Raw genomic sequence first — 15,248 nt, 5'->3', positions numbered from 1 at the left:
GAAAAACCAAAAAAGAAAAAAAAAAAAAAAAAAACCAACCTCCTCCAAAACCCGTGAACCATTCGAATCCAGCCAGTTCTGACAGACGTAGGTAAGGTCTGTCATCTTCAGGAAGTTTCCCTGGACCATTTTAGCCCACAGATATCACCCCACCCACCTATCCAAACAGGTACTGTACTTACTGTCTATACCAGAAAGCATAGTCACCACACATATTTACACCATGAAATAAATATTCCATATTTGATCTTCCAAGGACAGGAACAGTGGCTCAGCCCCCAGTCTTTGAAACCCCCCGTTCAGCATGTTCATCTTCCTGAACAGTGACTCAATCAGTGGATTGATTGTTTGGGCTAAGGCATGCCAAGCTAAAAGCATGCTGAAATGAAAAGGATTCAATGGAAGGGTAAAAAAGCAGCTTTAGGTCAAATGGGGGGAACTATCGAAGAAAGATGTTCCACTAACATCTGTTTTATTTGCCATGAGGTTGAAAAGACATATGGGGGGGGGGATGTCAACTGGAAAATGAAGGGAAAAAAACATATTTCAGTTTGAGGGAGATGACAGCAAGAGAGACATGAAGCCCCAAAGAAATTGTGAGTCAATTCTGCTAAAACCAACAGGTAGGCCAATTGGGTAAGTAAATATAAAGGGGGTTACTATGATGACATGGATAGAGATAGAGCCATGTAGGGTAAGTGAATTGGTAAGAGGCCATGTGAAGGGGGCACAGGTGGATAAAATGGTCGCCAGCAGGTTAGCTGATTGAGTGAGTGGCAGGTAATTCAGTAAATGGTTAGGTGTTTAGTCTGGAAGGAACAGGTGTGGGACATTTCATTTAAAATCTGACCCCTCCCTCACCTTGACCCGGAAGCGGATGAGTGCTAGCCTCACGCAGTGGCTCAGGCAGGCAGGTGGCAGGAACCAGGCCCGCGGTGGAGGGGTGCCCTTGTTGCCCACGTGTCCCACGATCAGTTGCGCAGTCTGCCGCTCCGCCTGGCACCGACGGCCCCATTCGGCCAGTCGGTCTTTCCCCAGGCCCCCAGGGAACATGACCACCAGCTCCAGGCCGTCGCCGCCCGGATAGGCACAAGCCTGGCACAGCGCTGACAAGTAGCCCAGCATGGCATTCCACTGGCCGCCACAAACCCAATCCGTCTGGTAGCCACCATAGAGCCGCGGCAGCGCCGAGCCCGCGTCTACCAATACCCGAGCCCCAGGCAGCGGAGGGGGCGGCGGCGGATGCAGCCCTGGCGGCGCTTGGCCGTGATGGTGGAAATGGTGAGCAGGGTGATGGTGCCGAGTCGGCCCCGGGCCCCCGGAGTAAGGGCCAAAGGCGGCGGGCGGGAGCGGCGGCGGCAGAGGAGCGGAGCCCCTGGTGATGCGTGGAGCCCCCGGCGCTAGGGCTGCCGGCGGCAGCTGGCGGTGCAGGTGCTGCTGCTGCTGCTGGCGCGAGACGGTGCGCGCGAGTTTGAGGAGGTCCACAGGCACCACAGCCCCGGGACAGCGCTTCTCCAGGAACTCTTGGAAGCCCTGGACGCCCATGCTTCCTCCGTGGGCAGAAGGAACAGCGGCTGCGCAAGCGGGCCAGTCGGCGATCCCCGCGCGAAGCTGGAGGCGGGCGCGTGCGCACTCCGCGGGGGGTAGGGGCGAGGGGGGGCGGGGAAAGGGTTCGCGACGGGAGGGGCGAGGGAACGTGGGCGGGGAGGGGAGGAGACCACAGACTGGGTGCGGGTGGAGAGCAGAGGTGAGGCTGACCAGACCCAGAAGAGGCTGGGAAGATAAAAGCGACGACAATTCGTAGTCACTTCTCTTTTTTCCGTTCCCCTCCGCTGCTCTTCTTCACTGCTTCAAAGAGGGTGAAGCTTCTGCCTTCCACCTCCGGGAGCCATGTTGCCTCGTCTTCTCTGTGATACTCGCTTTCTAGCTGGGGGAGGGGAATCGGGGCGGGGCGGGGCGGATGGGCATCCTGGGAGTTGTAGTCTTTTCCCGGATGGCCTCAGGATGCAGTGGAAGAACCTGATGGCCACCCATGTCAGGCCTTGATGTGCACAACGTCAGAAGAAGCAGGACGTGAAAATGTGTGTATAGGATTTGCACCAGAACGCCTAGTATCCAACCGAGTTGCCTCAGGAAATTATACTGCCATTCCCAGGGAAAGAAATGGAGGTGATGCATCATGGGAAAGGAAGTACAGTGGATTGATTGAATTTGGCTAAAGTGAGCTAAAGTTCCCTGAGAGGGAGAATTTTCCCTTTCATAGAAAAGATGACATGCCATAACTCTAAATGAATGGACAAGAACACACATGAAACATAACAACCATTACTATTGTTTTTAGCTACTGTCATTTTTCGAAGTTGTCTCCCTTAGGAATGGTAAAAGATTTACCTAAGACAATGAACAGACAAAATGAAATTGCCTATAATTTGCCCCCAGGATCTCTAGTCAGGGAGATAAAACATCCACACAAATTGAACTACAACCTGGACCTTATTGGTACTCACTAAGCTATGCCATATGGTTAGGGGATTTGCTTTCAAACCTAGTGAATTTGCCCATGTGGGAGCAATTCAAAATAGCTGCAAGGGTTCTAATTTGTTCACAATCTTTTGAAAAATATGTTTGCAGCATGTTTCCCCAATGAAATCCATGTAGTGTCTGTCTGCTGTCAAGCTTTTAGGGCCCGCCCCTTCAGCCAGAATACAGCAGAAAATAAGATCTGCATTGAAGAATAGTCTCATCTGGCTTAGAATTTGCTGAAACGTAACCGACAGAACATGAAAGTGCAGAGTCCAGAAGTGATTGTGATGAATGACGTCAGAATTGTCTGTTAGGGTGAAAATACAAACAAGCTACAAATCCTGGAAAGGAATTAGAGTAGTGGATCCAGAATGGTAGGGATGGTGAATCAAAGTGAAAGGAAGGGCAGTAGCCGGAAGGGATGACAGAATGGAGGTTTAGTAAAAGGTGCTTACTAGAGAGTTTGCCCAGCATCCCTTTCCTAGAAGTTGGCCCTCTCGTTAATTAAAAAGGTTACAGCAAAAACAAAAACTGTCGTCTTACGCATGGTGGTATGTGCCTGCAACCCCAGTACTCAGGAGGTTGAAACAGGACAGTCCCCTTAAGATCCAGGCCAGCTGAGGCTACCTAGTGATTTCCAGGAACCAAGAAAGTAAACAAATACTATCATGTTCACATATTCTTATAATGCCATATTCTACCTGGTGTGGTGGCTTACAGCTGTAAACTCAACATTTGGAAGGTTGAGGCAGAAGGATTGCCACAACTTTGAAGCTTATGTTTTCCAGTTCAGTCAGGGATATGAATGAAACAAAACAAAAAATGAAAAAAAATAAACCCCCAAAACCACAAAAAGAATTGAATCATCAGCCATTTATGAAAATGTTAGCCACAAATGAGACACCGTTAGAGGCAAACTTCTATATTAATCTACCTTCAAAGCATCCTTTCTGTGCTGGTGAGATGGCTCTCTGGTCAAAACATTTCCTTTGCAAGCATGAGGACCTGAGTTCAGTCCTCAGAGACCACAGCAAAAAGCCAGGCTCAATGCAGTGCACTTGTAACCCCAGTGCTGGGTAAGCAGAGACAAGTGGATTCCTGGGACTCAGTGGCCAGGCAGCCTAGTCTAATTGATAAGTGTCAGACCAATAAGAGAGCCTGTGTCAAAAACTGAGGTGGAGCACTCCTAAAGAATGGTATCCAAATTTTGCCCTCTGGTTTTCACAGGTACACATATGAATGAATGCACATCCAGACACACAAGTGCACCTGTACACGCATAAACACAACGTCTCCTTCCCTTTATTTTAAGCTAACACTTTATGATAAAAGCTGAGAATTCCCAGATACATTCCTCTTCCCCATTTTAACCCTTTTAACACTCTGTGAACTTGAGCTATGTCTAAAATTTGTATCTTTCCCTCTTAGATGATCTTAAACAGCATACTTGGGACCATGCTCCTTAACTGAGCATGCACACAGTTATTGCCCAAGCTAAAGTGTTTTCCTCTATGACTCTGTAGGCTCTCTAAACTCTCATTCCTTTGTTCAAAGGAGGCAGTGCTTAGGCATTAGCTCCCATGTGTGGGGAGAGATTGTCCCCTGTATGAATGAGCGTTGATGACACAAGTACAGCCAGGTCGAGGACCCCAATGCCTCAGGCCCATGGGAATGATGCTGAGAGCAGGTGCAGAAAGTATCAAGCACAGCTTCCTCCTCCCCACTGACTGCAGCCTGGGACTGCTCCCCTACAGAGATTCCCCTACCCAGATTAGCTAATGGACCTCCCCATTATTGCTGTACGTGATAAAGGTGCTGAGTCACCAGGCTGTTGCTGCTGGCACTCCATCAGAGTGCAAGGCCCACCCAGTCCCAGCTTTTCGGTATGCACCCTGTCATTTCTTCTTTCTCCGTTGCCCCAGTCAGGTCAATCCCAAAGCCGTGCTGGTTGAGACACGCATGGTCTCATCTGCTTTGAGTAATAAATCTCTCTCCACTCTTTTATGTCTTGGCTGTGCTTGTTTGCTTGTTTGTTTGTTTTGTCTTTGCACTCACCAACACGTGAGCTCATTACATTTGGTTACAAAAAGAATAACCAATCCAGGAATGAGGAGTGGCAAATGACAAACCCTAAATATGTGGAACTGATAAACACGGGAGTCCTCTAGCCTCCATTGATGGGAAGGGAGTGGACATTTTGTAAGACATGGCAGTATAGCAGTTATTTATTGTTCCTGGGACTCAGAAGCCCTGGGGCTGGGCATGTAGTTCAGTGGTAGAGTCCTTACCAGCTTCCATTCCTCAGCACCACTAACAAAAACAAACCAAAGCAGCATTGAGCTCAGCTTACTATTTCCTAGTGGGTCTCTGCTCAAGAGCAGAATGGCAGAGAATGAGCTGCATCCTTAGAGTGCTAAGAAATAGAAGCTGCAACATTGGTAGAGGACCCGCTTAGCATGCGCAAGACAAGGAGTTCCATCCCCAGCACTGGAAAAAAGAAAGGAAGAGAAAGGAGACTAACAACAAGATTTTCACTACCTGTTATTAACACTTGTTACTGGAAGATCTCCCAACCTGAAACCAATAGACATTCAAATAAAGATTTAGAGTATTTTTGTCAGTAGAAAATCACATCTGGTAAATGAGGATCGTAATTGATCATCCAGAGTACTAATTCTGGACCAGCACATCAGCAAAACCTGTGAATTGTTCCAAACAGGATTTTCTCATTCCCAACGCTTGATTTCCAACATTAGAGACACCGAGTGTAGGACCAAAACTCTGTGATTTTAGTAATGTCAAAGATAAACCAAGCCAGACATAAGTGTTGTAAACAGTTTATTCACAAACTACTTACTGCTGATAAGGGAAGGAGCTGAGCTTTGGTTCCATTTGCACAGAGATGAGTGGGAGAATGAGGAAATACAAGAGGAAATGGGGGTGGGGGTGGAATAGCATCAAGGAAGTAAAAAAAATTAGGTCTGATCAATATAAATGTGATTAGACCAAATGTGCATGCTGGCTGGCAATTAGATTTCTATCCTACCAACACAGCGACAGAAAGACAGAGGCCCTATTGTTCCTGACAATTAGGTTTCCAAGGAATGTCTCACAGGTCCTTAGGAAAGACACTCCTGAGGTATATGAGAGATGTACACATCTCTAAGGGACAGAAGAAAGATGGACAATTATAAGCCCCTTTTAGTAAATACTCTAAAGTGGATCAGCTATGGGGTACAATAAACAGAATTCCTATCAGCCCTGTTTTTCCTGAATGGCACACTGAATTCTCCTAGTGATTTGACCTTGGGTTGCTAGAGGCCTTGTTAATTAGGTCAAATCTCTTAGAGCAGGGGTATGAAAGGAATGTACTTGTGCATTTTGCAGACCCCTCTAGCCTCTGGGAGATTCAAACACATTTCCAAATTTAAGAACCTCATTTTGAGCATAATCCCAGCCTAAATACAGCCTGGTTAAGTAAGAAAATGATAAGCAAATGACTCCCATGGGTTTTCATATACCTGTGATTTATTTCCATTATCCCCATCCAGGTGAAAAGGTACATTCTCAGATCTAGTGATGGATCAATGTGTGACTTCTCCTTCCCTGAAAGGGAATTTTGATTGCATTTATTTCTATACTGTTACATATTAATCTATTGGTGGAAGCTACATTTATCAGAGATTGCAAGATTACAAGGAGCTACATTTTATTGTAACCGAACTAGAGGAAGAAGGAGTATGTCCACGTGATGCCATTATATCTGGACTAGTAGTTGCTTATGACTTACAATTATCCATGGATTTGGTTGAGGTAGGCATGTTTCTAATTGTATATATGGGAGAATGGCATAATGTTTCTAGAGCAACCAAGAAGAGCATTATGGGTAAACTACTGAGTTGTCTCTGTGCACTCCTTTGCTACTACGTCCTGTACTTTATTGTTTTAGCTGTATGAGACCACCTTTCATGTACTTTCCCAGAGAATTTGGGATAGAGTTAGAAGAGGAGAAGTGAATCCTGGGTATATCAAAGTATATACCTTTGTTTATTCCTAAGGCCCATTTGCATTTTCCCTGGATTTTGTGAGGCCTCCATCTTTATAAATTCCCTTCTTGCTAAAACTTGTTCAAATTTGTTCTCTTGACTTAGACACAAGAGTTTTACTAACGTGCATATGCAATCCAGGGGAAACTACAGTGGTTATAGGCCATAGAGAAGGTAGAAATGACAGGCGCCAAAGCTCTGGAAGCAGAAGGAGGTGTGCCCCGGAATCAAGAACTGGGTTTCAATACCATTCAGCTCCTTCTTAAGGAGATAGCTTCAACAAGTTGCATAACTTCTTGAACTCTGACTGCATCTGTGAAAGAGACTCAATAATTTCTTTAACAAGTTTGATACTGCTACAAGAATAGAGCTGGGTACTGGAAGAATGAGGTTGGTTTTGTTGTTGTTGAACCAATTAGTTTATCCAGGTTTGCTTACAGGAACATTGTGACTGACATGCCGCTATGCTCCTGACATAGCTTCCTCCCTGCAGCCATTGTTAACAGACTTCCATATCCTCTCGAAAGGGAGCAGCCTCATGTGCTTCCCCACTCTCTATGAGACACTCAAGATGGCAACCATCATGTCCAGCCTGGAGGAGACCATCATGGTGTTATCAATTCATTTGCAATTCATTTGCAAAATCTCTGAGCTTCTGACCACTGTGGGGTTTCCTACTGACCCCTTTACCCACAGCCACCGCCCCATCATGCAGGTCACCAGGAGCCCTCTTCCCTCAGAGCATTCTCTGCCCTTTCATCTGGCTGACAGGCACAGGCTTGTGGTGATGGCGGGGAGGTCAGAACATCATGCTTTTCTCCACTGGAGAAATCACTTCCATTCCTTTTCCAAGATCCAGTTTAAAAGTGACCTAATCTGCCGGGCGGTGGTGGCGCACACCTTTAATCCCAGCACTCGGGAGGCAGAGCCAGGCGGATCTCTGTGAGTTCGAGGCCAGCCTGGACTACTGAGTGAGTTCCAGGAAAGGCGCAAAGCTACACAGAGAAACCCTGTCTCGAAAAACCAAAAAAAAAAAAAAAAAAAAAAAAAGGTGACCTAATCTGTTTGTTTATTCTCTTTATTTACATAATCGCAAACCTAGAAAGTGCTGGCATATGGCTACAATTTTGTGTTCACTGTGTGCCTTCCTGTGGATATTCCCCAAAATCAGATCGAATCATCATAGGTCTTTAGTCTCTAATGGTTAGGATTCATAACATTATAAAAAGCTCTTCAAGCGAAAGAAAAGGAATAGAGTATGTGGTGGTATTTTGAACAAATAAAATTTGCCTTAAGATCAGAGGACAGCCGGGCAGTGGTGGCGCACGCCTTTAATCCCAGCACTCGGGAGGCAGAGGCAGGTGGATCTCTGTGAGTTCGAGGCCAGCCTGGGCTACCAAGTGAGTTCCAGGAAAGGCGCAAAGCTACACAGAGAAACCCTGTTTCGAAAAACCAAAAAAAAAAAAAAAAAAAAAAAGACCAGAGGACAGAGCCAGCCACAGTTAGCTACGGATGTCAGGCAGTGGTGGCACACACCTTTAATCCTAGCACTTGGGAGGCAAAGATCTGTGTGGATTTCTGTGAGTTCAAGGCCACACTGGGCTACATGAGATTAATCCAGTCTAAAAGAGAAACAGAGCCAGGCAGTGGTGGCACACACCTTTAATCCCAGTACTTGGGAATCATACTCCTTTAATCCCGGCACCAAGAACATTGACACAGGAAATGAATGGCTGGGCAAAGAAAGGAATATAAGGTGGGAGGAGACAGGAACTCAGTTCTTACAGGCTGAGGAGCTGGTGAGGTAAGAGGTGGTGGCTGTGGCTTGCTCTGCTTCTCTGATCTTTCAGCTTTCACCCTGATATCTGGCTCCAGGTTTTTATTATAAAGACCATTTAGGATTCGTGCTACAAGAGTGGACAACAACCCTTTCTCCCAAGTTTGGAAACCTCCTGCCATCTGTTTGCTCCAGGACAGACTTCAGAGGCTCAGTAAGGGTCCACAGTTTACCTAGGAAGTCCTTCTTCTGTTGCTGGAGAGGAAACTTAACCTCTACATGGTGTGGCAGGACTGCAGGCACAAGAAGACTTCCTAGAGGACAGCAGTAAATGGAAATGAGTGACATTAGCCCTGTGTCCTAACAACCGGGAAAGCCCTCTGCAGAAGGAACCCTGGGCTTGGCGCCAATACCAGGAATAGAGCACACAGAGCCTACCAAGAATGGTGTCCTGTACAAAAGGTCAGCCACTTGTGCAGCACTGCACAGAGGGACTGAGAGCTTGGGGTGTGGACTTGCTTAAAACTTCCTAGGCCAGCAGAGACAAAAAACAAAAAGTCCCCTGGCAAAAGACAGACCGAAAAAACAAAACAAAACCCAGCTCAAGACAGACAAGCACATAGGACAGATCCCAAAGCAGAACCTGGAGGAGGAGGATGTGAGAGCTGCCACTTAAAATAGGCGGGACAGAGCTGACTTCTAGAGGCTGTTATGGGGATCCCAATTTGCCATTTGGTTGGCAGCCTCAATACCCAAAGTGACATGTGTTCAAGAAGTCTAGAGCTCCACGGAAATGGGTATGCATCTTTCATGGGCTTGGAAATGTTCCTGGATTGTCGCCCTCCAGCAACTTGGGCTCTGGGAGCCATGATCCCCTACTTGACCCTTGAAAACTGCACAGCCCCTCAGTTCAGTCTTGCTTCCAGATAGAAAAGGCGCCAGGAGTTGTCTCCTTGTGAAGGCTAGATCCATTTAACACAGAAGGTGAGCTGCGGGTATAGCTCAGTGGCAAGGCACTTGTTTAGGACATTTAAGACCCAGGGTTTAATCACAACACAAAAGCAGGAAGGACCTTGGCACTTTTAGTTCCACTGAAATAGGTGCCTAAATGGCTTAAGAATTTGGTCTCAGGGGCTGGTGAGATGGTTTAGTTGGTAATGACTTGCTGCCAAGCCTAAAGACCTGTGTTCAGTTCTCAGGAACCCACTTAGTAGGAGAGAACTGACCCCTGGAAGTTGTCCTCTGACCTCCACACATGCACTGTGGCACATATTTGCAAGTGCACGTGCACATACAGATGAACAGATGTTTTTCTAAAAAAGAGAATTTGTCCCTAAATAAGACAGAGATTCAAATTCTTACTGTCACTCGGCATGTCAATCTAAAGTGGAGATATAACCCTGAGTCCTTTCTGGTGAGGTGGGAGCAGAGAACCCAATTCATGGCCAACAATGCCTGCCAGGGGTCTCTCTGGGCAGAGAAGGGGCCTTATTATGAGGCTGGCACATCTAAAGACCTCTGGAACTGAGGAGAAAGTCCAGCTGAGCTTGTGACTTATTTCCAGACTTTGTGGGACACTGAAGCCCCTTCCCAAGGGGTCTCTCTAGTTTCTCATGCATATTTGTGCCCTTTGCAAGCTGTGTGACCATAGGCCACATCTCAAGGTGCTGGCTCAGGCCTGTCATATAAACACTCAGAGAAGCTGAGATGGGAATATGCTCGAGAGTTTGAGGCTGGGCTGGGCTACATAGTAAGATCCAGCCTGGGCTGTGTATAGTGTGAGACTCTGTTAAAAAAAAAAAAAAAAAAAAAAAAAAAAAAGATGGGACTGGAGAAATGGCTCAGTTGTTAAGTGTTATTGCTGCATCTGCAGAGGACCAGTGCTCACTTCTCAGGACTCACAACGACAGCTCACCACTGCCTGCAACTCCCACTCTGATGCCTTCTTCAGGGCCACGTGTGCACACCCATGCGTGTTGTAGATCCACACTCATTCATACCTACTACATAAACGTAAAAATTTAAAAACCGGACTGGAGAGGTGGCTCAGCGGTTAAGAGCACTGACTGCTCTTCCAAAGGTCCTGAGTTCAATTCCCAGCAACCACAGGGTGGCTCACAACCACTCATAATGAGATCTGGCGCCCTCTTCTGGCCTGCAAGGACACATGCAGGCAGAAAAACTGTATAGATAATGAATAAATAAATCTTTTTTAAAAAATTTAAAAACCAAACTCAAAAGAGGGCATACGGGATGAAGAGGTTCACACAGACCAGAAACCACCCCAGGTTCCAGAGGAGGAAGACAACTGGAGATGGCTGGAGAAGAAGGCAAAGGCAGGAGGAAACGGATGCAAGCAGAAGCTGGGTGTGGAGACACACCCCTGTAATCCTAGCAGACAGGTGATGGAGAAAGAATAAGCAGGAGTTCAAAGCCAGCCTACACAGCAAGGCCAAGGCCAATCTGAGCCACACAGGTCCTGTCTTCAAAACAAAACAAAAAACAGAAACTACAGAGGAATGAGAACATGGTGAGGGGATGCAATGTGGAAGGCTTCCTGCCAGCCCTCGTCATGGTAGATTACTCCAAAACACAGTGACAAATGATCTGAGTTGATGACAAAGGTGCTTGGTGAACTCACAGTGGAGAGGTTTCCTCCATAATGTGCTGTCCTTGTGGATCCCCTTCTTACTAATGAAGACAGGCCAGCCTTCAGAGGTTTCTCAGAACTCCTAAAAAGAGCCCCAGTCCCAGCACTTGAGAGGCCCCTCAAGTTCATCTTCAGCTATATAGTGTGGTTCAAGACCAGCCTGGGCTATAGGAGACTATGTCTCAGAAAGAAAAATAAAAAGTGAAAAAGCATCAGCCTTAGGAAGACATGCTTCCATCCTTGTTATCCGGTCATATTGGCGGGGCATAGTATAGGACAGCTCTTCTCTCGCCCACCCTGTGCATCATGTAGGAGAAAGCAGTCCATAGGCTATACCAGAGGTGTACAGTAAAAGTTAAAAAGGCTATTTAAAAACCTCTAAAATCGGTGATGACTGAAAAGCCAGATTCTCATGACCCATCCGATGTTCTCCTGGGTGCTTGGAGTTGACCAAAAAAATCTCTGTGTCCCAAAGCACACAGAGTTATGGGCCTCAGAAGCAGTGCAGGACCACAACAGATCAGTGTGTGCCCCACTGGTTGGGTAGAGCCAGGGGCTCTGCAAGTGGCTGATGACTGGTAATGGTACCTGCTGCCTCCTCCTATAGGCCAAGGTAGAATCAGCAGGTGAATGTTCTCAGAAAGTATGGCCCAGGTGTTGGCACCCATCCAGGCAGTGGATGTGAAGTGGGCAGAATTTTGAGTGTACCAATGGAGGCACATGCAGCAAAGGAGTTCTGGAAGGTACTACACACCTCAACATCTCTGCAGGAGTATATCACAGCCTTAACCACTGAGTTGGCTTTGGCCAGGTGTGGGAAATATTTCTTCACAGACAGCACACTGTAAGACTTAAAGCCCAGACTGCCAGGAGCAGTGCCACCTTAGCCTGGCATCCAGCATACCATGTTTGTCCCTAGGATGATAACAGTCTTGATCAGGCTATGAGGGGGTCTCTTCTTAGCAGGGATGGCAGCTGACATGCTTCGTCATGAGCTGCATTTGCCTATGCAAGTAGAAGGAAATGCAGATGTAGATAGCTACTATGACAGGTAGATGGGCAGGGTAGACAGGGCCGGCAAGTTCAGGTATCAGAGGCTGAACAGAGGCAGTATGTATGAGAAGCAGTCCAGGGCACAGAAGTAGGCAAGCACCTAGGGGATGGAGGCCAGTCTGGGAAATGTAGTGAGATACTGGTCTCTTAAATACTAATTAGACAGATGAGACAAAGACCATAGTTTTAATATTTTTCTTTCTTTTTTTTTTGTTTATTTGTTTTTGTTCTTCAAGACAGGGTTTCTCTCCGTAACAGCTCTGGCTCTCCTGGAACTCACTTTGTAGATCAGGCTGGTATTGAACTCACAGAGATCTATCTGCTTCTGCTCCATGGTGCTGAGATAAAAGTTGTGCACCACCACTGCTCAGCTAAATTTTCTTTTAAAAGATGAATTTCTGTGTGTCCGTGTGTGTATGTGAGTGTATGTGCACGTATGTGTGTATTATGTAACACGAATTCTAATAGGTCTTTTAATAAAAATCCAGAGCCAGATTCTGGGATAAATGCTGAAAGATCAGAGAGACAAAGGAACAAGCCACAGCCACATCTTACCTCTAGGGCTCCTTAGCCTGAAAAGGCTTCAGTTCCTGTCTCCTCACGCCTTATATACTTTTCTCTGTCTAGCCTTATCACTTCCTTCTTAGTGCTGGGATTAAAGGTGTGTGACTCCCAAGTATTGGGATTAAAGGTGTGTACCACCACTGTCTGGCATCTATGTTTAATCTAGTGGCTTGTTCTGCCCTCTGATCTTCAGGCAAACTTTATTAGGGTACACAATATATCACCATAGTATAGGTATATATATTTGTGTGTGTGTGTGTGTGTGTGTGTGTGTGTGTGTGTGTGTGTGTGTGTGCATGTCCACGTGCAGAGATCTTTCAGCTTAGTTTGATACTAGCAAGTTCCAACAGTGGTACTGTCTCAGCTCCCTCAGAGCTGGGGTTATAGGCATTTGTGGGGATTCCTGCGTGTTACATGGGAGCTAGGATCTGAACTCTGGTTCTCATGATTGCAGAGTATGTGCTCTTAACTACTGAACCATATCCCTAAACCCCTAAATTCTAACTTTTAAGTGTGTAAGATATACAGAGCAAAAAATTTACCTTCTTTCCCTCAACCCCAGAAAGATTTATCTTCTTTCTCCTTGTTTTGTTTTTCTTTTTGAGACATGGTATCACACTGTACCTCATCCTGGCCTGGAACTCATGATACAGCCAAGGCTGGCCTCAAACTGAGGGCAATCCTCCTGCCTTAGCCTCTCAAATGCTGGGATAACAGGCATGTAACACCACACACAACTTAAACATTGTTAGGTGTATAGTTCAATACTGCTACGCACACTCTTTTGTGGTATACCTAAAACACTAGTTTTAAAATATAAAAAGCGCTCTCCAGGTGATTCTCATGCATTCAGGGCTGAGAGGCAGTGAGCTGGAATGAATGGGGAAGGGGTTTATTGCCATTAAATTCCTGAGTACAGTTCCTCATTTGAAACATGTAATGTGTACTAACCCCTTCCAATGATAAACTTTTTTGTTAGCCTTCCCTCCATCTCTCCCAGTGGTTCTCAACTGTGGGTCATGACCCCTTTGGGGTCATACATCAGACATCCTGCATATCAGATATTTACATTATGATTCATAACAGTAGCAAAATGACAGTTATGAAGTAGCAATGAAAATAATGTTATGATTGGGGTCACTACAACATGAGGAACTGTATTAAAGGGTCACAGAATCAGGTAGGTAGAGAACCACTGGTCTGTTGTTGTTTGCGTTTTCTGTTTTTGGGGGGCCTGCCACTCAGCTCCTAAATAAATCACTCACGGAGGCTTTATGCTTAATTATCAATGCCTGGCCTCCACTTGTTTTGTTTCTTGCCAGCTTTCCTTAACTTAACCTGTCTGTCTTGGTCTCTGGGCTTTTCCCGTTCTCTTCTGTAAATCTTACTCTTACTCCGTGGCTTGCTGTGTAGCTGTGTGGCTGGCCCCTGATGTCCTCCTCCTCCTCTGGCTCCTTGATCTCTCTCCTCCCTCTCTTTTCTTCTCTCTCCTGCCTTGCTATTGGCCATTCAGATCTTTATTAGACCAATCAGGTGTTTTAGATAGGCAAAAAGTAACACCTTCAAATACTATTCTACTACACCGGTCTAACCCAAGCCCTGCTCTTCTCATCATCTCTGCTATTCTCCTTCTGCCTGTCTCGAGATCTGCCTGTCTTGAGATCCTATCAAAGGCCCATCTATCCTCCCTTCAACTACTTCAGCATCCAACTCTTTAGTCCCAGACACAATTCTGTCATGTCATTATTTTACCTGGTGGTGTTTATTAATGCTAGTATATTTCAGATGGATTATATGTTGGTCTTATCTCCCAACTTAATTGCTTTTCCATATGACTGACATTTTTATTACAGTATCTGACACGCTTTGGGGCTCAGAAAATTGTACACCAAATTATGACACTGGCGTTCTGAATACTTGGAGCTAAAAGATAATGGAAGGCCTAAGAAGCAGCCTCAGAGGCAAAGTAGACCTGTGATTTTGACCTTCCCCTCTTTCCCCACTCCCCTTTCCTCCCTAGAAAGGAGCTGTAGAAACTAGAACTCCTCTTTCCCCAGGTCATAGAAACTGAAGCCCCCCTTTCCCCAAACAAGCCATTAAACCCAGAAAGGTCACACCCTTTCCCCCATCTTCTCAGAGGACCTTCATTCTGAACGATCCTGCCCTGTATTCTGGGTAAAGAATGCTACGAGAAAGAAAGATCTGAATAGGCTTGGGTTTTCTTTCCTGAGTCTGCTAGTATTACATCCATCCTATCCTTTTGTTCCATCACCATGGCTGCCCATCCTTTAGTGAACCTAAGCATAAAATTTGGATCTTCAGTTTTGAAGGTTCTCGTGTGATATAAAACTTCAGTGAGCTGAGTGTGGTAGTCCATGTCTTTAATCCTAGCACTTGGGAGGCAGAGGAATTTGAAGCCAGCCTGGTGTACATAGTGAGTTCCAGGCCAGGCAGGGCTATATAGTGAGATCTTGTCTCAAACATCAATATGTAAAGAAATACAACTTTGGTGAAATAACCTCTTATTCATTTACTTTCTGCAGTGCTCAGGCTAGAAGTCAGAGCCTTGAGTATGACAGGTAAAAGCCCTGCCTGCAACTTCCAAGATGAGTTTGGACATGTTCAGGCGACATGG

The 15,248-nt window shown here is 46.0% G+C and overlaps 1 protein-coding gene across 4 annotated transcripts in view; it reads right to left on the bottom strand.

Moving 5' to 3' along the window:
• Positions 1 to 1,929, bottom strand: part of Fam120c (family with sequence similarity 120C) — a 133,124-nt gene extending 131,195 nt beyond the window's left edge. For 2 of the 4 annotated variants that reach the window (XM_052758504.1, XM_052758434.1), the window contains exon 1: positions 862 to 1,929. In XM_052758504.1, coding sequence (XP_052614464.1) covers positions 862 to 1,545 — 684 coding nt within the window. In that variant the 5' untranslated portion in view covers positions 1,546 to 1,929. The remainder of the gene's footprint in view (positions 1 to 861) is intronic. The other 2 variants (XM_052758349.1, XM_052758270.1) reach the window with 2 other exon arrangements.
• Positions 1,930 to 15,248: the final 13,319 nt, after the last annotated feature.

This window comes from Peromyscus californicus, unplaced genomic scaffold, assembly GCF_007827085.1.
Source record: "Peromyscus californicus insignis strain IS unplaced genomic scaffold, ASM782708v3 Scaffold_10__1_contigs__length_136768540, whole genome shotgun sequence".
NCBI classification, from domain to species: Eukaryota; Metazoa; Chordata; class Mammalia; order Rodentia; family Cricetidae; genus Peromyscus; species Peromyscus californicus.
Note: the sequence above shows the minus strand (reverse complement) of the source record. Positions and strands in the feature narration are given on the sequence as shown.